This window comes from Lagenorhynchus albirostris, chromosome 2 (assembly GCF_949774975.1).
Source record: "Lagenorhynchus albirostris chromosome 2, mLagAlb1.1, whole genome shotgun sequence".
Taxonomy (NCBI): domain Eukaryota; kingdom Metazoa; phylum Chordata; class Mammalia; order Artiodactyla; family Delphinidae; genus Lagenorhynchus; species Lagenorhynchus albirostris.
In genome coordinates this window covers 167,872,992-167,900,662 of record NC_083096.1, presented here as the reverse complement: position 1 = coordinate 167,900,662, position 27,671 = coordinate 167,872,992, and the positions used below count along the sequence as shown (strand labels likewise).

Sequence of the window (27,671 nt, the reverse complement as noted above, 5' to 3'; positions counted from 1 at the left end):
TGGTATGTGGTATCCCATTTTGGTATTAAAGGCTAACATAAAATGTCTTGGAAGGGAGCCACTGAACTGTATATTGGCGAGGTCCAAGATCTGGGAGGTGGGGACTTGTTCTGAGGATGCTCCAGAGGCCTGTCAGCATTGCACTGAGATTCAGGCTCTCCAATGAGGTGACTGGGTTCAAATCCCTGTTCTGCCTCTTACTGCCTGTGTGAACTTTGACAGGTCATGAACCTTTTGTGCCTTCATTTTCTCATGAGTAAAATGGAGATAATAATCATTCCTATCTCATAGGGTTGAAGTGAGAATTAAATTTTTAGTTCATGTACGACGCTTAAAAGTGCTTAAGTATATGAATGTGCTTAATCGATATTAACTATATCAGAGATTCCTGAGTTTGCATTCCAGCTTTGCCACACTTTGGGCAAATTTCTTAACTTCTCTGAGCCCTGGTTTCCTGCAGGGTTGTAAGGATCTGGGTTAATGGTATGTAAATATCTTGCTGAAGAAATTGTCTCCCGCTGTAGTTCCTGGCCCTGTTGCAGAGGTGGTAATACCATTTTCTGGATCTTATCCCTGGGAGTGGATCTCATTCAGTCTTCAATTGAGGGGGAGCACACTTCAGGGCTAGAGGTAATGGAAGTCAGTGCAGCAGCCTTAGGGCCAGAGGATGGCAGAGTGGGGGGATGCGGTGGAAGGAGGGGTTCGGCTGCTACTCAGCTCCAGCCACATGTAGACTGGCCAAGAACTCCTAGATCTTAACTGTTTTTTGAGAGAAGTTGAGAAATCTCCTGGTTTTTAACTCTTGGCAATTAGCTCAATTTTGTCAACACTTTGAGGGCAAACAAAACATGGCAGCAGGCCATATTTAACCCACGAGCTGCCAGTTTGCTGTCTCTGCTCCAGCCTTTCTATTCTTGGATTAGCAAAAGATTTAATAAGTGCCCTGCTGTACCTGTACTCCTCAGCGCCAGATCGTGTTTACTGTTCTGCAACCTCAGGTCAGCTGGCCCAGTGTTGCTATCACAAACTAATTCAGCCTGGTGCGTATTTCATTGTGGTTTTAATTTGCATTTCCCTGATTACTAGTGAGATTGAACATCCTTTTATGTATCTATAGAAGTATTTTGTTCCTCAGTAGAATTTTTGTTTTAAGTCTTTGGATCGTGCTCTAGTTGCTGATAGTTTTAGGGCTTCCCTAATGGAATTTTTCTTTTGAATAACATCACACCCACTAGGCTGGACTCCTCACAGCTTTGGTGCTGTCTGCACATCTTAGGGGGCCCAGCACCAAGCACAGTGCCTGCTACACAATAGGAAGCTCAGTAAATATTTGAACGAATCAAGTCCTGTTTCAAGAGTACGATTTCTTTATTTTGCAGTTCTCGGCACAAGTAGCATTGATTTAGCTATCGGCTTATTCGACAAGTACAACTCCCCCACTTTGATGAGAAGACAGACAGAGAGATTTGTCTGTGTCTTGCCCCGTTAAAACCAGGAAGTAAAAAGAGGAACTGTCTTGCCTTAAGGGAACAGTGATTCTTGTAGGTGATTAGGGAAGTGTTTACTGAAAGAGGTACTGGTGCTTGAGAGAGGGAGAGATTGGAACTCTGATAGCCAACTGCTTAGAAATTATCCTAACCTGAGGCTGAGGAGGATAAGCCTGAGGTATGAGTGCCCCCTTGATAGTTTGTGCACATCATATTAATACGTGGCCTTGAATGTGCCCTTTTCCCCATGATACAGAGGGTCAATTGCGAAGTGAAGCCTCTTTTATGTTGAAGTGGGAAGAGCATTGTTTTCACAGCCATAGACCTGAATTCCAATCCCAGTGGTTCCCATTACCTCACCAAGCCTCAGTTTCTTTTTCTATAATGTGGGGACAGTAGTAAAAAAGGCTGTCCTTTAAATGAGAAAACGTTTAAAACATCCATTTCTCCTAACAATACTAAGTCTTCCATTTGATTTTTGTTGTGTTTACCATAACTAGTCTGCCTTCCTACTAGGTCAGAGGGACCTCTCATCTGGTGGGGAGGGATCTAACCCATGTTTGTCTCTGAATCAATCCGCCTGTCTTAGGCAGCTCTGTTCCCAGGAGTGATCTTCCTATGGATTTGCCGATCAAGCCTGGTCTTTGCGGTGGCAGCTTCTCTGATTCTTGGTTGCACGGCGGCTTTCCTAGAGAGTCCGTTCCCTGAGGGCTGCAGGGAGGTCACGCGGTTTGAGCAGTGTGGTTCTGCACGGCTGGTTTTGCATCTGTGCTCAGATTACCAACTTTTTGTTTTCAAGGTAGAAAACTATGCCAGCCTCACACCCCTTCAGTCAACACCCACTGGAATTATTTGCGGATGTATTTATTGGTTTGGGGTATCTTGACCAAGACTGGGTGGGGGGTACACTGTAAGCATTGCCTTTTTCCTCATCTCCCCTTCCTTTACCCTCCACTCAAGCCATACTTCCATTTCCTCCAGCACTGCAGACCCTCTCAGACCTCCAGTTCCTTTTGTTGCCTCACCTGGAGTGTCCTTCCACTCACTTTTCACCTGGCAAATTCCTTCCTTCTCAGCCTTCAGGATCCAGGTCAAATGATTCCTCTCTGAAGCTTCCTTTGGCCCTCTAGGCAGATTGAGGCCTCCCTTCTTTATAGATCTCCATTTACTCACTCACTTGATTAGCTACAGATTAATTGAGGGGCTACTGTGTGCCAGGCAGAGGCTATGGAGATTCATTTTAAAAAGAGTCTTTGCCCTAAAGGAGTGCATAGTCTAGGTGGGGAGACCCAAGCATGCAGACAGACATGCTAACTGCATTAGGGAAGCACTGAGGGGGAGCATCTCACTTGCATCTGGGGACAGGTGACAGGGAAGGTTCCTGAAGGTGGGGACACCTGAGTCCTAAGAATGTGTGGGTATCCAGGTGGAAGGACTGGCTTGGGCAAAGATACACAGTAGAGAAATAATGTGGTGTGTGCAGGACAGCGGCAAGCAGTTGGTTGTGTTGGAACATAGGCAAGGGCTAGAAAACTTAGGACTTTGTAGGTTGAACCACATGAAATTGTCATTTTTGTAGGTCAAAACAAAAATAGTCAGATATCATCAGTTTCATATGGTTCAAGCTAATATGTTCTCCTAAGGGTTTTGGATCCTATCTTAGTGTTTCCCACACCTCTGTCATTCTTGAACCACCTTCATAATTTTCACCACTGAGTACCCACTTAATTTTTATGTAAAGAGAGTCACTCTTTATTTTTAACTTAAATAAATTTATTTTAAAAGGAAATTTTATGTCCAAATGAAAAAAATCATGATTACTCAACATAAAAAGAAGTTAATTGTAAAAAGAAACTCAGTGAAAATAAAACTCTTGCTAGATCCTGTTGCCTGCCTTGCTCTGCCTAAAAATGTCCCCTTCCACAAATAAAAGGAGTCTAAGCAATTGTTAGAGAAGTGTGCAGAGAGAGAGAGTTTGAGAGAGCAAACATATTTTAAGAGCCCAGGAGGGTTCATGGCAGTAGGAATTTCGAGGAGAAGATGGAATCAAGAAATGTTTGGGAATGAAAATCACCAGGATTAATTCAATGTCACAGGAGAGAAAAGAGGAATCAAGAATGACTTTCAGGGCTTCCCTGGTGGCGCAGTGGTTGAGAGTCCGCCTGCCGATGCAGGGGACACGTGTTCGTGCCCCGGTCCGGGAGGATCCCACATGCCACGGAGCAGCTGGGCCCGTGAGCCATGGCCGCTGAGCCTGTGCGTCCGGAGCCTGTGCTCCGCAACGGGAGAAGCCACAACAGTGAGAGGCCCGCGTACCAGCAAAAAAAAAGAAAAAAGAATGACTTTCAGGTTTCAAGCCTGGAGGAACGCAGGTAGATGACGGCACCCGCTACAGATGTGGGGAACAGTGATTTAGGAAGGGAGGATGGTGAGGTCAAGTGTGCACATCTCGCATTTGAGATGCCCAACAAACAGCCAGGATGAGGGTTCGGAGCAGAACTACTGGGCACAGGCAGTCCTCAAGGCTGAACCTCTAATAGACCAGCTATGGGGGCAGCCGTTTTGGTGTGAGTGCTTCCTTGCATTTCCTCTCAGGCTAAAAACCGATCTTTGCCCTCCTCTGTGAAGGGGTAGATGGAAGTCCTGGGGCAGCAGTGTTCTCAATCATCTCGGTCTCAGCAGCTCCTAGCTCACTAGAGGAAAGGAGGTTGAAGGAGCAGATGGCAAGTTCCACTTTGAACCTGCTGAGCCATAGGACCGTGGGGGACATCGAGGAGGAATATCCATCCAGATAGATTCTGCTCTCCATCCAGGCAATCTAAAGTTTGGGACTAGACCTATAGATTTGGGAATCACCAGCCTAGAGATGGTGGTAGAAGCCATGAGAATAGATGAGAATGCCCAAAGACAGTGTGGTATCATAACAGTGGCGGGCCCAGGACTAAACTCAGAGGAACTACAGCACTTAAGGGGAGAGAAATGGTGGGAAAGGAGACCATGAAGGAGACAGAAAAGGAACAGTCGGAAACTTTCAAAGTTAATCAGGAGAGGAAATGTCATAGAAGCCAACAAATGGAGTTTCCCAGAGAGGAGAAATCACCAGTGTCAGGTACAGCAGAGAGATCCACCACAGTAAAAACACCTTCCGATGTTGCAGTTGGGATTTTACTGGTGACCTTGAAAAGTTGTTTTCAGTAGAGTGGTGAGAATAGAAACCAACATTCATATTGATTGAGGCGATGAACAAGCATAGATAGCAAATGTACACTGTTCTTTGCAGGGGCATATAACAGACCTTTGTTATTTGTTCATGCAATAAATATCTATTGACTGCCCACTGTGTGCCAGGCACTGTCCTAGGTGTTGATGAATAAAGCAGTGAACAAAAACATGGAATTTATATTCTAGGGATGGAGAGACAGACATTTTATGAAATTGATCCTTGAACATCATGGGTGTGAAATGCATGGGTCCACTTACAGACGGATTTTTTCCCATACATATATATACGACTATGTTTACTATGCAAGGTTGGTTGAATCCACAGACGGGGAACCATGGATACAGAGGGCTGACTGTAAAGTTATATGGGGATTTTCGAGGGGTGTCGGCGCCCCTAAGCCCCCAGTGTTGTTCAAGGATCAAGTGTATATCAGGTGATGATAAGTGCTTTGAAGAAAAATATAGTGACAGAGGTGTGTGGGTGTGTGTGCATGTGTGCACTACTTTATATAAGGTGATTAGGTCAAGTCTCTCTGATCAGATGACTGTTATAAGGGATTGTTGAGTTTGTTTTAAAGCACAGTATCGAATTAATTGTAGTCCTTAATTCTTTTTTTTTTCTTTTGCGGTACGCGGGCCTCTCACTGTTGTGGTCTCTCCCGTTGCGGAGCACAGGCTCCGGACGCGCAGGCTCAGCGGCCATGGCTTACGGGCCCAGCCGCTCCGCGGCATGTGGGATCTTCCCAGACCGGGGCACGAACCCGTGTCCTCTGCATCGGCAGGCGGACTCTCAACCACTGCGCCACCAGGGAAGCCCTGTAGTCCTTAATTCTTGACACCCGGTCTACAGTGTTCAAACAATTAGTTTATAGATTTTACCACTCCCCTACCTGGGATCCATAAAACTTCACAATAAAATACAAAGTCCTTACCATGGTCTCTAAAACCCTCCATAATCTGCCCCCTGCCTTCCTCACCAGTTCATCTGGTGCTGCCCTTCCCCTTTCTCGGTCCACTCCAGCACCAAGGCTGGAGTGAGTGAATGAAGGAATGAAGGAATGAAGTGTGTCAGTTGGATGGTGTATTCCCAAGTGGCCTCTCTGGCAAAAGGGGAAACAAGTCAGCTTAAGGTCAAAGAGCTTGAGCTTTGGTGCTGGACAAACCTGGCTTTGACTCATGGCTGTGCTGCTTACAAGTTCTGTGACTTTAGGTAGGTCACAAATCCTCAGTTTCCTCATCTGTGAAATGGAGATTATATGATATCTATATTGCAATGAACAATATTATAGGTACAGTTGATAGTTAATGCAAATTGCTTAGCATAATGTGTGGCACATTGTAAGTGCCAAGAATTGGTAGTAGTGTTACCACCATTGTTATTGTTATCATTGCTTTGATACATCAGGCCTCCTCAGTTAACAGATGAGGAAGCAGGCCTCGACAGCGTCAAGCAATGAGCCAGGGAAGGAGGAGAGGTGACCAGCACCCAGGTGTTCACGTATGGAGTGCAAGCCAGTGTGGGCTTCCGAGCTGAGCAGACCTTGGTTCATGTTTTGGGTTTGTCATTTACCACGTTGGAGCTAGTTGCTTTACCTCTCTGAGCCTTGGGTTCTCCATCCTTAAAATGCCTCATGAGATTGTTGGAAGGTGGAGAAATAACATGTAAAGGTAGCCCAGAGCTGGACCACCTATAAGGCACTCAACAAGCAGCAGTTCTTCCCACCTCAGTGGTGATGGGCCTTCTTAATCTTCTCTGCTTAACCCAGTGGTTGGTTGGTTGGTTGGTTTTCCCAAAGAGATAAGGGAGACACGGACCCCTTTGAGAATTTGTAACCTGTGGACACCCAAACTCAGAGGGTTCCTAAACCTTTGCTGATAGTGGGGGTGAAAATTTAATAGATCCAGACTTAATCCAATCAATCAATCTCTCCTTCTTCTCCCTCCGTCCTCTCTGTTCTTTCTCTTTACTGTCTGACCCTATGTGTGCCAGGCAATTTGCTTTTATTTAGCTCACACTTTTTCTAACAACTTACCTCTAAGGGACATTCTCAGCAAAGACCACAACCACACTCTCACTTTCTGGAGCTGAGGGCATGGTGTCCCTTAAGTTTCCAAAGCATCAATTTCCTTATCTATAAAATGGATGGTGAGGATTAATGAAGATAACATTGTTGGTTGATAGCACTTTGCCAGGTATGTTCACATGTAATCTCATTAAATCCAAACAATAATTCCGTGAGGTAGACCTTTCATTCAACTCAGTCAATATTGAGTGCCTACTATGTTCTAGGTAGTTTTAGCCACAGTGATGCCTCATGGAGCTCACAGAGGGGACTCACAGAGCTCACAGAGACTATAAAAACATGAACCACTAAATAAGGCAGTTTCAAATTGTAACAGATGTTGTAACAAAACTGAAACAAGGTAAAGAGCTAAGGGACGGGTGGTTAGGTTGCTACCTGGATACAATTTATATAAATTCGTAGTATCAAAGTATATCCTTGATACTTCTTTCTTTCTTTATTATTTATTTTTTTATTTTTATTTTTTGGTACGCGGACCTCTCACCGTTGCCGCCTCTCCCATTGCGGAGCACAGGCTCCGGACGCGCAGGCTCAGCGGCCATGGCTCATGGGCCCAGCCGCTCCGCGGCATGTGGGATCTTCCCGGACCGGGGCACGAACCCGTGTCCCCTGCATCAGCAGGCGGACTCTCAACCACTGCGCCACCAGGGAAGCCCCATACTTCTTTATTTTTATAGTAGCTCCCCGCCCCTACCCCCGTCCCTGCCCCGGTCCCATAAATACAGATTCTCAGTGGACTGCTCTCCATGGGCATTACAGAATGCTTCAGTCTGCCCTCTTAAGACAAAGGGCCTCCGGAGGTTTCTAGGCCTGATATCCTTAACTAGTTAGTAGAGAGTTTAACTGAACTTCAAGGCAAGTCTATGAAAGGTGTGGACTTTGACTCTCAGACACCATTGGAGCTGGCAGTCTCTGCTTGCATTACCACATTTGAGGAGGGCAAATCCAGCCTGTGAAACTCATAAAGATGCCATCCCTAAGTAAAATAACCACCAACTGAACATGTTTGAAGTATGTGAAACAAAGATGAATGTAGTCAGTTCAGAAAAATAGCCCATTGGGGAAGAGAACAGGGGCTACAGCTGTGCAGAACGAAACTGCCCAGATGGTTTTATATCGTCCTTTACAGCAGAACATAATATTCTTTTTACCAAGGCAATGAATTTTCTCTAATAATTTGTTCTTTGAAAAAAAATACCTGGGCTTCCCTGGTGGCGCAGTGGTTGGGAGTCCGCCTGCCGATGCAGGGGACACGGGTTCGTGCCCCGGTCCAGGAAGATCCCTCGTGCCACAGAGCGGCTGGGCCCGTGAGCCATGGCCGCTGAGCCTGCACGTCCGGAGCCTGTGCTCCGCAACAGGAGAGTCCACAACAGTGAGAGGGCCCGCGTACCGCAAAAAAAAAACAAAAACAAAAACAAAAACCTACTGTATGTCAGTTACTTAATATAATGTATTAATAAACTTCACAAGAAATCTATAAAGAAACAATTTCAGCCAGTTTAAGTAACTTGACCACAGCCAACATTGGCAGAGGTGTCACTGAGCTCCAATCCTGTGTCCTTTAAATGCACCGCCCAACAAACCTCAGATGCCACCCACTTGGTTAGAGAGAGGAGTGGCAGAGCCCAGGCCAGGCGAGGTCCAAGGGGGAAGCCCTTCACCCACCTGTATTCCTCACCCACCTGTATTCCTCACCCAGCACACTGTCCAGCCCACAGAATCCCACTTGACCATTCCATGAAAGGCAAGGGCCCCTTTCTGCTATCAAGGACAAAGTGGTTGGTTTTTTGTTTTGTTTTGTTTTGTTTTTGTTTGTCCCCCCCCCCTTGTCTTTCAGTGTTTTAAATGACTCTAGTGCCAACCAGCTTGGGATTGCTCTTTTCCAAAATTAAAATGCCTTTAAGTTGTTTTCGTTATAAAAGTGGAACATATTTGTTACAAAAAGTGTGTATAGCAGAAGAGAGCGAGCCTCCCTGCCCATATTTGTCTCCCAGGATAGCCTTAAACATGCCTTCTGAACATGCTTTGTTGTTGTTTTAAAAGATGAGTCTTTTAAGTCCTCTCACAAGGGGCTGTATAGTGCTAACCCCCTCAGGTTTTCAGATGACACTCTGGGCTGGCCTTAAGTTGAATAATAATTAGTTCAGTTTTCAAGAAACCTTTATGGAATGTCACCTGTGTGCTAGGTGTTGCTGATCCAAGGTGGACAAAACAGCCTCAGACTTTAGAGAGCTCATTCTGTTGTTCAAAATCCTTGCATAAACCAAGGATTAGATAGATGGTGATCCTCCAGTGAACAGAGTATCACTTTAGAACTGGTTAAAAACTTTCTTTTTAATCAGAATGACACATATGATATAATTAACTGATCTGAGACACAGACGAATATTCAAGTGTAAGAGTTCTTTACTTTGCAGGTAACCCTGCCTCAGGCTGGCATAGATGGGGTAGGGATGGGGTGCATACCCCCCAGCAGCATACATTGTTTCTTTTCATTCCCGTTGTTGAGATCTCCCTGGGTAACTTGCACAAAGTGTTCCATGTGGCCTAAGTATATGCCAGGTCAGTTAGTCAGCAATTCTGCATCAGGAATGGGCCCATTTTTCCATTACACCAATGTTACATTTTCAAAATGGAAGGCATTGAAAATGTAAATTTAAAAGCATTTTTTTTTAACATCTTTATTGGGGTATAATTGCTTTACAATGGTGTGTTAGTTTCTGCTTTATAACAAAGTGAATCAGTTATACATATATATATGTTCCCATATCTCTTCCCTCTTGCGTCTCCCTCCCTCCCACCTTCCCTATCCCACCCCTCCAGGCAGTCACAGAGCACCGAGCTGATCTCCCTGTGCTATGCGGCTGCTTCCCACTAGCTATCTACCTTATGTTTGTTAGTGTATATATGTCCATGCCTCTCTCTCGCTTTGTCACAGCTCACCCTTCCCCCTCCCCGTATCCTCAAGTCTGTTCTCCAGTAGGTCTGTGTCTTTATTCCTGTCTTACCCCTAGGTTCTTCATGACATTTTTTTTTCTTAAATTCCATATATATGTGTTAGCATACGGTATTTGTCTTTCTCTTTCTGACTTACTTCACTCTGTATGACAGACTCTAGGTCTATCCACCTCATTACAAAAAGCATTTGCTGTGCAGGAAAGGGAGATTCTAGGGCCAGGACTAGAAACCAAGTCTCCTCACACCAGTTTGATGTGTTTTCCATTACACCCCATGATTGAGTCTTAGAGCACTGAATGGGTGATTATTAATCTTTATGGATTATTAATCTTTATGATTAATTAATATTTTTATGATTTTTAATATTTTATGATTAATTAATATTAATCTTTATGATTATTAATCTTTATTAATCTTTTTATCCAATGCTGATTATATGGACTGGATTGTGCTGGGCAACAGAGATTTAAAGTTGGACGGGTCAGGGAATTCCCTGGCAGTCCAGTGGTTAAGGCTCAGCACTTTCACTGCGGGGGCCTCAGTACCATCCCTGGTCAGGGAGCTAAGATTCCACAAGCCACACGGTGCAGCCAAAAAATAAAATAAAGTTGGACAGGCCAGTCACTGCACTTGATAAATAAACAGCTCAGTGAGAAGACAGAAGAATAAATTGACAATTTACACCCTGAAAAGTGTTAGTTGCAGAGGAAAGGGCACCAAGCAGAGGGGGTGGGAACACAGTGCAGGGGCGGGGAGAGGGGGGCTTCTCAATTTACGGAGTGAATGAAAGCTCATTTGAAGAAACAATTTATATTGTTTCTTTTACCTTTCCCAGAGCCAAGACCTGAAGAGCCCCTGGGCTTTCCCACATTGGTTGGGAGGTCAGGCTCGGTACACTGCCAAATTGTTGATGGTGATCAGATTAGTATGTAATCCGATATGATCTAATCAAACAAGATGTAATCAATGCTGGTATTTTAAACCAATTTTCAACTGTTTAGTAGTTTTTCTTTTTTTTTAGTAGTAATAATACTTTATTAATAGTAAAATTTAGTGCTTCTAGGATGAGGGTAAGGGCCCTCAAGGATGGTGTCTTGGGCTTGTCTGATTGAGGCCCTACTGATTTAGAGGAAACAGCCATTCATTCATTTATTCATTCATTCATTCAAGAAGTATTTATTTGGTACCTCTGTACCAGACACTGTTTTTTGGGGAAAGTGAGACACGGGCTATTACCTCTTGTAGCTAAACTGTTTGAATTTTGACAAATCACTTTCACTCTCTGGGCCTCAAATCCTTGACCTGTTCAGAGATGTGCGGTCACAGTGGACCTGGACTGTTTAGATTCACATTCCAGCTTCACTTCTTTCCTGTTACATGACCACATGCAGGTTAATTTAGTCTCCCTGAGCTTCAGTTTCCTCATCTGTAACATGGGGATAATATGCCTCGTTTCATTGGGTTGTACTGAGAGTGAAACTTAGCTCAACCACTGGGCTTAGTGCCCTCAATCAAGGCTGGCACTAGCGTCAATCCCTGATTTCCTGAGCCGCAAACCCACCCTGGAACCACACACAGGTGTTATTTGGGGCGTGGCTCACAGCGCAAGGGGGCGGGCTAGGATTTATAAAGGCAAGGTCCGGCGCAGTGGTCTCATCCTGCCTTGGCTGGACACCGGAGTGGTTTTCCAGGCCGTGGCTCCGCACTACGAGGACCAGAAGCGAGGCTGCCCAGCGGCGACCAGTGCGAAGCCGACGCGCTCGGGCCAAGCTGCTCCAGCTCCCGGCGCACGCGGCTCCGGGAGGGCGCAGAGGACCAGACCCCAACAACCACAGGCCGTGGGGGCGGGGCCTGCAGCCGGCCGGCCCCCCCACCCCCCGCGGCCCCTACACCCCACTTAGCCGAGGCCCGGAAGGGACCAGTCGCGCTTCCGTCCCCGCGGGGGAGGCACGGAGGGCGGAGCAGCAGCCAGAGGACGCGACGCGAGCCCAGTTCCGGCGAGGAGGCCGCGCCAGTGACAGCGATGGCGGCGGAGTCGGCGCTCCAAGTTGTGGAGAAGCTGCAGGCGCGCCTGGCCGCGAACCCGGACCCGAAGAAGGTGAGCGAGTGGGCAGCGCGGAGCGGGCCGGGTGTTGGGCGCGGCGCGGCCCCGTAACGGTCGCGGGCCCCGGTGCGGCTCCTTCCCGAGCGGCCGGGGCCGTGGGGGCTCGGACCCGGAGCGCGGCCCCGGCGGTCTGCGGCCTGCGATCGGGAAGTTAGTGGCCCTTGGCCGCTGCCCACGCGGTGGGACCCCGCACGGCGGGCGGCGCGCCTCGGCGGGCCCGGCCTCCCTGCCTCCCGGGCCGGGCGCCCGCGGGCTCCGGGCGGACACCGCGTGTCGGCGGGGCTCCCGGAGCCCTCCCCCGGCGTCCCGGGCCAGCTGTTTCCTGTCGGGAGAGCTCGCCCGGAGTTAACTCCTGCCCGCTCCATTCCTCACCCTGCGAAATGTTTCTGATTTCTTAGTGTCTTTTGATGTTTGTTGGGAGGAGGTGGTTCTGCCTGTGCTTGATGGAGTCTAGGCTCGGTGTGTGGTCCTGCGTCTTTAAGACGTTTTTATTGCTTTGGCTTGATTATTAGAGCGTGGACCTTTTCGCTTTCTCAGTAAATCTCTTTCGAAACAAAATAAACCTCACGTCACCCTAACTAAAAACTTAGGTTGTAAATGGAAAGAAAAAAAAAAACAAGACTTAGAAGTTGCAGCTAGATTTCCTTCTGGCCTTGATAGAAAGGTAAGAGCTACCTTTTGTGGCTGCTACGAGTGATGGGCAACCATTTTTAATTGCACTCAGCTAGTTTTTTTCCCCCTTAACTATTCTCTTAAGTTAAATGCGTTCTTCTCTCTTTGCGACTTTTCTTCCATCCAGCTTCTTGGTGTCTGGGAGAGTGTCCCGTGGATGTTAGAATTTTTTTTTTAATTGAAATACATTGATGAAAACACTCAAGGTGTTTGACATTCTCTGTCAGCATTATAGCTGGAGTGTACAGTGTTGTAAGAGTTGGATCTCTGAACCCCAGAGTGGCTTTTGAAGAGGAAATAATCCAGGGAGGCAGTCGAAATAAAGTGGTGAGGAGATTTGAGTTCTAATTTATTTGCCAGCCATGGACATTAGGGATGTTCCTTGCTAAGCCAGTTTCCTCACCTGCTTCTTCCCAGGACAGAACCAAAAGGCAGAAGTGCTCAGTAGATGTTAATCTCCACTCTTTACAATTTTTCTTGAAGGGCCCCTTTCTCTTCACCTTTTCTTGGCCTGTCATAGGTGAGGTTTTTTTCCCTCCGTTTCTAAAGGCTGCTCAACGCATCTCACTATCAGACCACTGTTTAACTCTTCTCATGCATACCTAGCTCAAAGATCCACTTCTTCAGGACGACATTTTAGCTTTAAGTCTGTGAAAACCGAAATGCTTTCACTTGTTTTGTGTTATATTTTCTATAATGGCTTCAGTACCTAGTGAACAGACACATTTACAAGTTTCTTTTTACAGTAACCCTTTGTGGGCATCTAATAAATGGTCATTATTTCCAAGTACTAGCTTGTTTTCCCAAACACTGGAGGTTTGTGACTGATTTTTTTTAAAACCCTAGAGCAATATGATGTAAATCGCCCCCACCTCCCCAATTTGGTCTTCCATCGGGTTAAAAACAATGCACTGTGTAGTGTCTACAGTCATTTTCCCACTAGAATTTAAATTTTGAAGTAGCTTTTCCAGTAGTTGATGTGCATGAAATTTCAAATTAAGAAAAGGTTTGTTTGACTTCACATCCTATTTGAACTATTAGTGATGGTGAGAATCTGGGCTTTCTCTTCCCAGATAGAAACTCACCCTGAGCTTCTGGCTTGGCATTACGAAGATCATTTTTGCGAAGGGCACAGTAGTTGGCACGCACAGTGAGCTAATGCAGAGGGAAAACTGCAGGCTGGCACACTGGCCTTCTCAACCTCTGTTAACCCGACAAGCTCCCACAGGTTGTTCTTGAAAGTGCAAGGTGATTATATGGCAGTACTGAACTTACAACTAAATCTTGATTTCAAACCATTATTAGCCAAACGGTTGATTCCACACCTGTATTCATAGATTTCCTCGTATTAAACATAGGTGTTTAACTGTAACTCTCTTTTCACTTTAAGCCCATCTATGATCTAGGCTTACTTGGGGAAAAAGGTATCAGGCAAACCAGGGTCACTTGGTTCCTATTATTTAAGTAGAAACAATTTTCATGGCTGGTAAAGTTACCTGTCCTGGGTTACAGTTTGAACGTGGAAACTACGAAGAACACAGTTTGAAGCCAAGCGGAGAACGAGGGCGACATTATGAACATCTTTAGCTCTTTGTGATGAAGTAGTGTGCAGAGGATAACTGAGATTCTTAAGCGTGGACTGTGCAAATGTTTGACATTTCTCAATGACTTGTTATCAGTTCTTGCAAACTACAACTGGTCCCTAGGTTTGATAACAGCAAGTTTCCACCTACCTGAGGATACCCAAAGTGCTTTATCATTTTAACGCTTTGTTCTTTTTTGAACCTCATTGTAAATAGAGGGGCTCTGAAGCCCTTTTTCTCTTACGTTGGGCTAAATTGGTTTGAATATCTCTAGGGTTTTAGTTTCATCTGCTTTTAAGCCATCCCTCCTAACCCCAAACGAAGCAGAAAGGCAGTGCTTATACTTCCAATTAGTGCTGGGCTTTGAGATGAACACACCTTCAGTGACTTCTGGCCCCATTCTTTTTTTTTTTTTTTTTTTGCGGTACGCGGGCCTCTCACTGTTGTGGCCTCTCCCGTTGCGGAGCACAGGCTCCGGACGCGCAGGCTCAGCGGCCGTGGCTCACGGGCCCAGCCGCTCCGCGGCATGTGGGATCTTCCCGGACCAGGGCACGAACCCATGTTCCCTGCATCGGCAGGCGGACTCTCAACCGCTGCGCCACCAGGGAAGCCGTGGCCCCATTCTTATATGTGGCCTTTGTAGAGGTCCTGGGACTCTGTCCTGGTGGTGACCTTCTTTCCTCTGTGGACTCTAAACTGCCTGACAACGTAACACTAAGGAGGGGTTCTTCTGCTTTGTGTCGAGTGTGCTAAGAGGCACATGAACTACTGCTCCATTTCCTTTTCCGGTCTTCTAAGGACAGTGTCTTTACGTTGGTTATTTCTCCTGACTTTGTAGTACATGCTGTGGTAAACACACTTGTTAGGCAAGTTACCTAACCTCACTGGGCTCAGTTTTAATATTTGTAAAATGGGGAACGTAATATCCATTTTACAGAGTTGGTTAATGAGGATGAAATGAGGTAACACATGTAAGGACGTAGCATAGTAGCCAGTGCACAGTAAATAGTATATAAATGCCTTCCAGGGAATGGCATTAGAGGAGACAACCTGTCTTTAACCTTTTCAATGATTCTAAATTTTCCTTTAAGAAAAGGAATTGGCATTCATCTTTGCACCCACAGCTTTGATGACAAGAAATACACATATACTTTGTCCTGAGTTGGATGGTGGTGGTGATCGAATTCGAAGTGGAGGATAATTTTCACTCAACTATGAAGGTGAAACTCCTTAGATACACCACTTGGCTTCTCATATGTTCCCAGTCAAAACAAGATTATCACATGTGATCCAGTTGCTCTGCGTAGCAACCAGGTTCAGTAATTATTGAAGTAGAATGACCAGAAAAACATACTTGCTACTCCACCTAGTAGCAATATAGCATACTAATTGTTGCCTGGGCTACACATAGGAAAAGAACAGGTCTTGTTATCAGATATTTAAATATAAAGGTAGTCACAGTTAATCTATTTTGAACTACTTGTACTTTTCAGCACTCCTCGAAAGGTAGGTATACTTATATATACATAAATATTTCCTAGAGAATGGCATAGCAGTCGTGACTTTGGGTAGAAGTGGAGCAAGTAGGAATTGGCTGGGGAATATCTGGTAGAGGATCAAGGGTAGCCGTTTAAAGAATGGTCAGTTGATGAATGAAATGATTAATAAGCATTTATTGAGCTTGTATAGCGTTCCAGGCACTATGGCTAAAGACTGCACATGGTTTGTCTCTCTGAATCCTCACAGCTTGTGAAGTACAGACAGGATCCAGTTCCTGTTTTGCAGATGAAGTAACTGAGGTTCAGAGAGGTTAGTGACTTGCACAAGATCACCCCACGAGGAACTGGCAGCGCCAAACTGAAGCCTGTCTCTGACTCTGGAACTCTGTCTTAACAGCTCTGCTATCTGATTTTGAGCTAGCTCAAGAGAATACAGAAAAGAAATGTGACCAAACCCAGATTGCTTCTCTAATCTACCCAGACATTTTGTGTTCACCATTTGCAACGGCAAAGCTCTGATTCTAGCAACTTGAAATTGGTGTTGGCTTCCCACTTATGTCCAAAAAACCCAGTTCTGTTAAACACACTTTTTCTGGAAACATGATACCCTTTTTCTGTAGAGACCTCTTCTCCTTTTTACTTTCCTCTATGCCGGGTGCATGAGTAATTTCCTAAAATTGGCTCCTTTCTCAGAAAGTGTCTCTCAAAACTGGGCAGAAAGATAGTTGTTGATTACGTTTCTTAGAGCTGATAGGTTTGATTCTCTTCTCTAAGTTTGATTTCCCCTTGTGTAGCATAGTGGCTGAAAGCACGCAATCTAAAGCCGCAGACCTAAGTGAATCCTGCCCTACTTGCATCCTGGGGCAAGTACCTTAACTTTTTCGAGTCTGTTTTCACACTTGTAAAATAAGGATAACAGCCATACTCTATACTACAGAGCAGTGTAAGTACTTAACCACTGGATATTATTCTTATTTGTTCCAGTGAATGATTATGATTTTATAGAAATTAATGTTTATTTTATTCTCTGCAGCTATTGAAATATCTGAAGAAACTCTCCACCTTGCCTATTACAGTAGACATTCTTGCGGTAAGAACTGTGTAATTTTAGACGTTATATAGCTATATCCCCTCCCCTTCCCGACCAGAGGGATTGTACAGTAAGAGCATGGGCTTTAGAAGTGAAAGAATCCAGACACAAGGCCACATGTTGTATGGTTTTATTTATATGAAATGTCCAGAATAGGCAAATCCATAGATAGAATGTTAGATTAGTGATTGCCAGGGGTGGGGGGAATTGGGAGGAACAGCGTTTCTTTTTAGGGTGATGAAAATCTTCTGGAATTAGTGGTGATGGTTGTGTAGTATTGTGAGTATTCTGGAAACCACTGAACTGTACACTTTAAAATGCTTAAAATAGTGAATTTTATCTCAGTTTTTTTTCTAAAAAATAAAAGAACATTGGCATCTAGTCCTGGATTCAAATCCAAGTTTGTGACTTTAGGCTGTTCCTTCTTTGTAAAATGGGGTAGGTCCTAACCTCACAGAGTTATCATATGATAAGTATTAATTCAGACACTGTATGCAGTGCTCTTAGCTCAGTGCCTAACACCTGCCATGATCACTCTTGTTATTATTGCTAAAGTTCTAGAAGTGTTTTAATTTAGTATTTTCCTCTTCTGAATCTGGTGCACTTTGCTACTGTGTATCATTAGAGGTTTGGGGCACAGACACAAAGTAAGTTTGTACTGAGATTTGCAAGGTATGTTTTTGGAAGGAAGTATTGGTTTGTTGAAAAGTAGGAGGTCTTATTTCTTTAGAACATTGTGAGCCTAGTTCTACAACCCTCTAACAATTCCTTTGTCAATTTTGTAGGAGACCGGGGTTGGGAAAACGGTAAATAGCTTGCGAAAACACGAGCATGTCGGAAGCTTTGCCAAGGACCTAGTGGCCCAGTGGAAGAAGCTGGTTCCTGTGGAACGGTAAGAAACGTTCCTCAATTCTGCCTCAATTATAAGAAATAATCCATGATCATTATAGAATACTAGAAAGCATTTAAAAATAGAAATAAGAATAAAAATTTCTTAATTCAACCATCCAAAGATAAGCATTATCGACATTTTGGAATGTTTCTTTCTAACTTGTTCTTAAAAGGCATTTTTATATAGTTGTGAATAAACTGATGTAAATGACAGCTCTTTTTTAATGTAACAAGTTAAATATTTCCCTGTGTTGAAAAGCTTTTTAAGTATTTTCACTTCCCAAGATGTTTGATCTTCTTTGTGTCCTGTAGTTAAACTCGTCATTTTCCACTTATTGAATATTTGGGCTTTCCCAGTTTTAAACCTTAGCTGAGTATCTTTGAGCAGAACCCATTTACCTTCTCCCCAAGACCTTGTTTCTAACTCCAAACTCTTCATCTCTTTCGTGAGTTCAGGTCCTGTGATGTTGTCCTCTGAACAAGGATTACCCTGAGATTTATGTCTGCTTCATCTGCTTTTTCTTTTATTTTAGAAACACTGAGCCTGATGAACAGGACTTTGAGAAGAGCAATTCTCGAAAGCGCCCCAGGGACGCCCTTAAGGAGGGGGAGGGGGAGGGGGACTACCCAGGCAGCTGGAGAGCCTCCGGCAGCCAGTCGTGCAGTCCTGATAACAGGCAGAAGAAACACAGAAAACTCCCGGAGCTTGACCGGCCTCACAAAGTATCTCACAGTCATGAGAGGAGAGACGAGAGAAAGAGGTACCACAGAGCTTCTCCAGTTTACTCTTCAGACCACGAATCTTCGGACTACGGCCATGTTCAGTCCCCACTGTCATCCGCCAGCCCTCATCAGATGTCTGTGGACCATTACAGATCCCTGGAGGAGGACCACGAGCCCTTTGTTTCACACCAGAAGCCTGGCAAAGGCCACAGTAATGCCTTTCAGGACAGACTGGGGGTCAGTCAAGAACGACACCTGGGTGAAGCCCAGGGGAAAGAGGTCGTGAGTCAGAGCAAGGAGCACAGATCTTCCCATAAAGAAAAACGTCCGGTGAATTCCAAAGGAGATGAGAAGTCGTCTTTGAGCAGAGAAAAATCACACAAGGCCATCTCCAAAGAGGAAAACCGGCGGAGGCCACCCTCAGGGGACAGTACAAAGGAGAAAGCGCCCTCTAGTGGTGTCAAGAAAGAGAAGGAAAAAGAGGGCGGCACCAAGAAGCTTTTACCCCCCTTGGAGGTGGCATCAGACAACCACCTTAAAAAGCCAAAATACAGAGACCCAGAGAAAACCAAATCAGACAAAAACAAGCAGAGTCTAGAAAGCTTAGACACAGGCAAGGGGGCAGGAGACCTGTTGCCCAAGGCAAAAGAGAAGGTTTCTAACAACCTAAAGGCTCAAGAAGGAAAAGTAAAACCTTCTCATTTAGATAGAAAGTCCGTGGGCTCCTTCCTTAAAGCTGAGGAGGCAGACGTGGATGATGAATTCGAGCAGCCCACCATGTCTTTTGAGTCATACCTCAGCTATGACCAGCCCCGGAAGAAAAAGAAAAAGATCGTGAAAACTTCAACCACGACTCCTGGAGAAAAAGGATTTAAAAAAAATGATTCAAAAAGCACTAGCAAAAACTTGGACTCAGTTCAGAAACTACCTAAGGTGAACGAAAACAAGTCAGAGAAGCTTCAGCCAGCTGGATCCCATTCAGCCAAGCTGAAAAAGGTAAAGGTAAGCCCTGTGGCCCCTCCCAGCCAGAGCGCCTGGGCTGGCAGAGCTCCCGGGACGACCCCACCGCTGTCTGGGCTGGCTTTCCCGTGGCCTGTTGAATTTCAGTGTGAAGTAATTTCCTCCCGGCCTGTCTGGCCACCAGGGTCAGTAGAACCCAAGAAAAGTATTTTCTGAGGCATCCCATCGTGCTGGGCCCATCTCTCCGTATCTCCTGACTTAGGTGGTGTCAGGCACAGCTGCCGCCCCTCCTGCAGGCTGGATGTGCCTGTGAAGTTATCTGCCACGTCAACACTGCTGGGCGTCGACTGTGGGAAAGAGCTGTGCTTGTAGAAAGAGGCTCTCCAGTCACTGGTCTCTTCTCTGCAGGTCCCCAGCGATGTGCTGCCAGTGTTACCAGACCTTCCATTACCTGTGATACAGGCCAATTACCGCCCACTTCCTTCCCTTGAATTGATATCTGCCTTCCAACCAAAGCGAAAAGGTAATTTTCTTTGTCTTTTTTTCTTTTTTTAATGGAGAAAATGGTTTTAAAAATTCATTCATGCTCTGTCATCAGATTTTGGTGCATTTCCTAAGAGCACAGGTTCTGGAGTTGGATGGCTTGGGTTTGAATCCCAGCTCTGGCTTTTACTACAAGTTACATGAACTTGGGTACAACTTAATTTCCTTGGACTTCAGTTTCATATTCTGTGAATGGGAGTAATAATGGTATCTGCCTATGAGGTGGATTGAAAGTGATAATGCTGGTAAAGCTCTGAGCTCTGGGTTTTTACACATAGTGTTTGCTAAATCTTAGCTGCTGCTATTACCAGCAGCCTTTTACTCTGTACATTCCATAGGGGCTTAAAAAAAAGGCTAGGGACTTCCCTGGTGGTGCAGTGGTTAAGAATCCGCCTGCCAATGCAGGGGTCACAGGTTCGATCCCTGGTCTGGGAAGATCCCACATGCCGCGGAGCAACTAAGCCCGTGTGCCACAACTACTGAAACCCCTGTGCCTAGAGCCCATGCTCTGCAACACGAGAAGCCACTGAAATGAGAAGCCTGCGCACCACAACAAAGAGTAGCCCCCACTTGCTGCAACTAGAGAAAGCCCCCGCGCAGCAACAGAGGCCCAAACGCAGCCAAAAAATAAATAAATAAATAAAGGCTAGTTTTAATAGCAAAAGAATTAGATGCTACATAGGTGTCCCTTAGCAAGAGACTAACAGATGGATCATGGTTCATCCACACAGTGGCATCCTATGCAGCCGTTGAAAAAAAGAAGTAGAAAATCTATGTACTGATGTGATTTCTAAAATGTAAATGACAGAATGGTTATAGTATGTTATTGATTGGTTAAAAAGGAATAAAATAAATATTAGTTTATTTTTGCATAGACTCTCTGGAAGGACACAAGAAACTGGTAGCATTGGTTGTCTTTGAGAAAGGAAACTGGGAGGCTGGGGAATGGGATGGAAGGAGAGTTTTCACTGTATTGCTCAGTGCCTTTTATAACTTACACTCCTGTTTTTCTTGCCCTACAGCACTCTCCTCATCCCAGGAAGAGGAAGAAGCTGGATTCACCGGACGAAGAATGAATTCCAAGATGCAGGTCTATTCTGGTTCCAAGTGTGCCTATCTCCCCAAAATGATGACCTTGCACGAGCAGTGCATCCGGGTGCTTAAAAACAACATTGACTGTAAGTCACATGCTTCTCTCTTGCTCTTCAGCACGCTGTTGTGGCACTGGGACACCGGGTGACTTGGCCGCTACTCAGTGCTTTTCCCCTTTGATTCTCTGCAGCAATCTTTGAAGTGGGAGGCGTCCCATATTCTCTCCTTGAACCTGTTTTGGAGAGGTGTACACCTGATCAGTTATATCGCATAGAGGAGTACAATCACGTGAGTATCCTGTTTGGATGGGAAGAGGGCAGTGTGCTGGCTTGCATCTCCAGAAGTAGCTTTGTCTCTGAATCTGCCACAATGATGGGCAGGTGGTGGTCGGATCACTTTTCTGGGTTTGTCTATGGGCCTTTAAACAGGCAGGTTTTTAGCACCTGCTTGTGGCATCTTAAGTAGGCCTCTTGGGCTAGAATCAAGATGGGATTGAAAGGTGGGAGAGGGGGACCATTTCCCGCACCTCCCTTGAGCTTGCCTAGTTACAGAGGTCAAAGGAGAATTCTAGCAGCACAACCCTTGGGATCCAGGGCAGGGACAGAGCTATGTGTTGACACTCAGGTGTCTGGTGAATATAAGATTGGCTGGGTGCCTCCTAGAGACAAACAGATCTATCCCCAAATCCTCCTAATGCTGGAGATGCTCATCTGATTGCATTAGCTGTCTCTAATTCAAAGGATCTATGACATATCCTTCTTAAGTGGCCCCTGGCCATTGCAGTTCAGTGTAGTGATGGGGAAATGCCTGGATTTGACTTCATCCCAGTTCCTACCCTGTACTGATCTTCTAAAGGAAAAGACTGATCTTAAACTAATTTTTGTGTTGCCTTCTCTCCTAGCCCCACAACCCCCAAAAGCAGCTAGTATAGTGCCTCACACTTAACATTTTTTTTTTTTTTTTTTGCGGTACGCGGGCCTCTCACTGTTGTGGCCTCTCCTGTTGCGGAGCACAGGCTCCGGACACGCAGGCTCAGCGGCCATGGCTCACAGGCCCAGCCGCTCCGCGGCATGTGGGATCTTCCCAGACCGGAGCACGAACCCGTGTCCCCTGCATCGGCAGGCGGGCTCCCAACCACTGCGCCACCAGGGAAGCCCACAATTAACATTTTTTAATTCAGTGATTAGGGTTTCTTTCCTAGAACTGTGGTATTTTAATATATTACCACTACTAAGAGGACCAAAATATCATTAGGAAGCTGGTCCCCCTGGGTGATTAAGGATGGAAAAGAGATGTGTAAGAGTACTTGCATGTAAATGATGTCCTGGTTCTGATTTTAGGTATTAATTGAAGAAACGGATCAATTATGGAAAGTTCATTGTCACCGAGACTTTAAGGATGAAAGGCCAGAGGAGTATGAGTCGTGGCGGGAGATGTACCTGCGGCTTCAGGATGCGCGAGAGCAGCGGCTGCGACTCCTCACAAAGAATATCCGATCTGCGCACGCCAATAAGCCCAAAGGTCAGGGGGCAGCGTGGGTCTGGCAGAATAATGAGCCCTGTGCTCTGGTCAACAGCAGGGCCGTGGTGGGCTCAGCTACGGTATCACCTCTGGCCCCCAAATCTCTCCTGCATTTGCAGAAGAGGGCAAAGGGTGAGGTGTTTCTTCTGCCACTATGCATGCTACCCTACAGAGGGGTTTCCAGGGTTGATAATCCCCTACCTTTAGCATCTCAGCTCAAGAAGGCAGGTATTAATCTCCATTTCTCCGCAGGCCGACAAGCAAAAATGGCCTTTGTCAACTCTGTGGCCAAGCCACCTCGTGATGTTCGGAGGAGGCAGGAGAAGTTTGGAACAGGAGGTGCAGCTGTGCCTGAGAAAATCAGGTAAGATCTCTGTCCCCTGTGGTTTCTGCCTGCTCAGAGCGAGAGCCCAAGAGCTTATCTTTCAGCCCTGAGAGGCAGCCCAGGGACAAGAGCGACTCATTTTGGGGGTGAAAGCGTGGCAGTGCAGAGTGGGTTCTGCAGGCTGACCTTGACCATCTGGGCACTTGACCTCCCTGAACCTCAGTGTCCTTGACTGCACTGTGGGCGGGATAATGATTCCTGCCCTTAGGTGGGGTCGGAGGTGGGGTGGTGGTCAACACTAAATGGAGAACAGGGCCTGGCTTCTGGGACACATCCCCTAAGGCTTTCCCTTGCCCCACTTAAACAAAAAACATATTACTGTGATGACTAAATTATCTAAGTACATTAGCATTGTCAAAATACAGATTTACACCTAAACAGTGAAAAGTTAGTTGAGATTATCATTCATTCTGAAGGCCTACCACAGTCACTTCCGAGCCATCACCAGAATCTAGGGTTCTAGGTCCACTGGTCAAAGCCGCAGAACTGAGTCCTCAGAGCAGCCAGCTTCAGGCTGTTGGTGCCGGGGGCAGATCTCTCCTGCTCTTGACTAGCGGCTTTGCTCTGTGTCACAGGATCAAGCCGGCGCCGTACCTCTCAGGAAGCAGCCGCTTGGGCAGTGGCGGCAGCAACAGCTTTAACGCCAGCCCCGAGGAGCCGGCCTACGACGGCCCGAGTACCAGCAGTGCGCACTCGGCACCCGTGGTCAGCAGCACTGTTTCCTGTGATCCTAGGAAACCGACTGTGAAGAGTAGGTAACTTGGAGCTCCTGCTCAGCTATTTCAAAACTAGTATTTGAACCCCTCTAATGTTATTACTGCTGCATCACACTTTGTGTGTTAGATGTAGCGTATGTGATGCCTTGCACACAGCTGGTCTAAATGTCAGGGCCTCCTTCCCCTGCTTTGTTCGTAGCGCATATTTCACGTGTCATTTAAATTATGATCGTAGTGAATATTCATTTTGGTACTCTGCTTTCTTTTTCTTTTATTTTTTTCAACCTAAATGTAAACCTGTTTCTCCAGGCAATAACATGGAGTTTCCAACTGTTATTATTAACAGCTAAATAATTTTATTGAAGTTTTATAACCTTATAACCCCACCTTCCAAGTATTCTTTTTATATCTAGTTGGGTCTCTTTCGTATTTTACTAACTTTACTACTGTAGACTATCCCCAATATTCTACAGCGGTGTCCTAACTTAAGAAAAGCATTATTCTGTATTTACTTCAGGGCCCACAGGAGGGTGGGAGTCCTGACCTGCACTTTGGCTCGGTTCAGGTTAACCAGGCTAGAGGGCAGGCTAGTCGTTCTTAGGTGGTGTGTGCATTTAGCTCATCTCAGACCTGTTGCTACACTGGACAGACAGGTGCGGGAGGGGGTGCTTCTGGCTGGTTTGGATATTGGTGAGGCAGAGTTAAATTATGGCTCAGAACGGCCTTCAGAGCCTGGCAAGGCTGGAACTCCAGTTCTGCCACTTACCGTACAGGGTCCAGCCTGAGTCTTGGTGAAGTTGTGAGAATTAGAGGGGGTGATGGTCAGGGGCCTGGCAGGTGCTGGCGAAGTGTTACCTTTGGGCTGCTGCTTTTCTACGGGGTTGGCAGATAACTGCTACTTGTATCCATTTGTCTGGCTGTGTAGAGCCAAGAGTAACAAGGCTTTGTTTGATTGTGAACCGCTGGTGTCCACACTGCCGTGGATCTGAAACAACTGCCTTATTTCTCTTTTCACAGAAATTGCCCCAATGATGGCCAAGACGATTAAAGCGTTCAAGAACAGATTCTCCCGACGATAAACTGAGGACTTAGCTTGGAAATGACTTAGCTTGGAAATGAAATTTGCGGGGAGGAATACGAGGACAGGGTGGGGGGGTTGGGGAATGGAACTTCCAGAGAAGACCAGGATCTTTCGCTTCGTGGAGGCTTTTGGTCTCCGAGTCCTGCACAGTCAGCAGGCGTCGTGCCTGTGCCTGTGTCCGCAGCTGCCGCCTCCCTGCCTGGCGAGCACTTCCGAGTTCTGAAGATGTGAAGCCTCACGCTCACTGAGGATTTTAAGGTCAATTGTACCTTTGTTGCTAATTACCTTCTTTGTAAACTATAAGACATAGTTTTAATTAATAAATATTGCCCCCAGATTGTATTTATATTACCCCCAGGTTTTTTTTTGTTTTTTGGGGTTTTTTTTTGTTTTTTTCCAGTCCTATACCACACACTTAGCCTTTTATTTTTAGGGTTCTTTGTTAGACAAAAGCCTATTGAAAGCCTTTCCGCTGTCCCAGTTCATCTCTCCTGAGCAGACTTTGGCCCATAGAGAGGACTGGGTGTCCCCAGAACCTGTGTGGCACGTGCTGCACGTAGAGCGAGGAATGGGTCCTGGGCTGCCTGTCCTGGAGGGGGAGCCCCGGCGTGGTGACAGGAAGCGTTCAGGTCGGACACCCCCCACCTCTGAGACCCTCAATTGCTTTGAGGTCCTGTGCAGGTGCATCTCTTTCCTCCTCATTCAGGGAATTATTTATTAAGGGAAGTTCTAGAGTCTTTCCCCCCATCCTTTTTGCCAGGTCCCACTGTTTTTGAGGCTCACGAGAGGGCACAGAACTCCAGTATTTTTACAATTTCCAGTTTCTAATTCAAAACTTTAGGGTTTTTTTCCTCCCCTGTTTTTCCTCCTCCCCGCTGGCATGGGGCAAGACCCAACCACATGGCAGGGCTTTCTGTAGGCCCCTGAATACAACTTTAGAGTTTTAAAATCCAGCACTGTAATCTCCTAGTCCCTGTGAATCGCTACTAGAAGTGAATGGTTTTAAAAGGTAATGCTGTGTTGGAAATTGGTTTTGTTTTTGCCTTTCTTTAAAAGGTAAGATCATGTGATTGAAAGAGCACAACAATTTGCTATGTTTTGTAGAGAACTTAGCAGCTTGAAACTCTCTACTTTTTGAATCTTTAAACCAGAACTTGGAGGCAAGGGCCAGTTTAAGGAAAGGGTCTGAGCTGTAGCATCAGGATGGGGGAGCCACAAGGGCATCCACCAGTCTTGGGAAGGGAGTATCTCACTTTCGAGTTGACATAGGGGGAGAAATCAGAACTAGGAGGACAGTGTCAGTGTCCTTCTTGGCCGTTGAAGGACACTCATCTAGTAGGAACCCACTTGGTTGTGACCCAGGTAGAAGTAGATACTATAAATTGGAGAAGCCCATCCCTAAGAAACCTGAGAAGCAGATTGAGGGCGTGGTTAGTGTGATAGCCCGTGGAGCTTGGCAGTTACCAGTCCCTTTGACAAGCTCACTCAAAGCCCAGAATACGGAGCCCGCTGTTTTTAACCATCCTGGAGACCTCAGTTAGGCTAACTCTGAAGACTGCAGAGCAATGCAGCAAGAAGTCTGTGCAGCAGAAGCATTGTGTCAGTGTGCTTTGCTGTGCAGGGTACCTGAGGGACACAAGTATTGCTGTGTTTTAATTTGCTGTATTTTTGAATTGGGTAAAGCGTTCTTTCTCTTGATTGTTTGTATTACCATTCCACCAGTCCCCCGGCCTGCTCCCCAAATGTGATATTAGAAAGCCTCTTATCTAAAACCAAATGAGCGTCTGGGTCAGGTGCCAGACACCTGTTGCCTAGAATAGCTTCCTCTAGGTGTCCACGCCTTGAATTTGTCTCTTACCTGTGTGTTCAAGTTTTTACCATTGAAACCAGTTTTTCATATTTGATACAGTTGTGTATGATTTAATTTCCTTTATTAGGAGTCTTTGGGCAGGGAGGGAAGAAAAGACACATCCCAACATCACTGTCCATCTTTGGATCACCCCTGTTTGCATAGAGCCAGATCTTTCCCTCTCCCCCTCCAAGACTGTCTGCATCAGGGATGTGACTTGGTGAGAAGAGGGAAGAGGAAAAACTGAGTTTCTAAGCTACCGCCTCTCCTGGGTTATTGAAATGCCTGCAGAGCAGACACAGGATGATGTTGAACCTTTGGTCTCATTTGTGAAAACTTGTGTAATTTTTTTTTTCTGTGCTACACTACATACAAATCACCGAACTGCAAATGAACTTAACCTTTGTGATCCTTGGTGTAATGAGCAGTTTCTTTGGGGCTTTTCCTTTCTTTCCGGGAAGTGGGAGGGAAAGGAGCAAGGTATTATCTTGCTCTTCATTTGTATTTTGGTCCCAAAATGTAAATACAATTTTCTATGTTACTTTTTTGTGGTAACTACCAAGATGAATATTTTAATTAGATAAGTTATATGAAAAAGAAGGAAAATTCCATGTCTAAATTAAAAAAAAAACAAAAACACCATATACTGTTGTCTTTCTTCCTTTCTCCCTTATTGTGTCAGAGAATGGAAGTCGGTCACAATGTCTGGTTTCTGGGCTGTGAGGCAGACATCTTAATCCCTGGGCTGGGCCATAAAGGATGCTGGATTTCTGTCTGTACTGTAGCACCACAGGTCTGGGAAAAGGGGACTCAAAGGGAGAGAACCCTATGAGCAAAGCAAGGAAACTCAGATGAAAATGAGCACTTGGTGGGGACCATGCACTGTCCCTTACTGCACTTGGAACCCTGGGACTGACCTGTTACCCCGTTTTACAGTTAGAAGCTGAGGCTCTGAGGGGTGAAATGACAGCCAAAGCCATATAGCTAGTAAGTGGCAAAGGAAAGGATTTCAAACCCAGATTCTCTGACAGCAAAGTGTGTGCCACTCTACTTTTCAGTCACTTCCAGCGGGTGTGGAGGACCCAGATAGGTCTCCTCAGTCTTACATTGGCTTCCTAATGAGAGCACAGTGAGCACACAGGCAGAAAGGTCGTGGCAGCAAGGGCTTAATAAGAACCTGCTGTGTTGGCCCTGGCTGAGCTGCCAGAGTT

General features: G+C 45.8%; 1 protein-coding gene across 3 annotated transcripts; it reads left to right on the top strand.

Annotated features, from left to right (window-relative positions):
- Nucleotides 1-11,724: 11,724 nt before the first annotated feature.
- On the top strand, nucleotides 11,725-27,102 carry ELOA (elongin A). Of its 3 annotated transcripts, none has more exons than XM_060141129.1 (11): nucleotides 11,725-11,849; nucleotides 16,643-16,699; nucleotides 17,485-17,591; nucleotides 18,124-19,315; nucleotides 19,682-19,796; nucleotides 20,839-20,994; nucleotides 21,099-21,196; nucleotides 22,249-22,429; nucleotides 22,682-22,793; nucleotides 23,390-23,569; nucleotides 24,548-27,102. In XM_060141129.1, the coding sequence occupies exons 1-11, from the start codon at nucleotides 11,775-11,777 to the stop codon at nucleotides 24,576-24,578; spliced, it is 2,304 nt and encodes a 767-aa protein (XP_059997112.1). In that variant the 5' UTR covers nucleotides 11,725-11,774; the 3' UTR covers nucleotides 24,579-27,102. The 3 variants fall into 3 exon arrangements, with proteins under 3 accessions (XP_059997112.1, XP_059997111.1, XP_059997110.1); XM_060141128.1 differs by having other exon boundaries at nucleotides 11,726-11,849; nucleotides 18,124-19,309; nucleotides 23,390-23,565; XM_060141127.1 differs by having other exon boundaries at nucleotides 11,726-11,849; nucleotides 23,390-23,565.
- The last annotated feature ends 569 nt before the right edge of the window (nucleotides 27,103-27,671 follow it).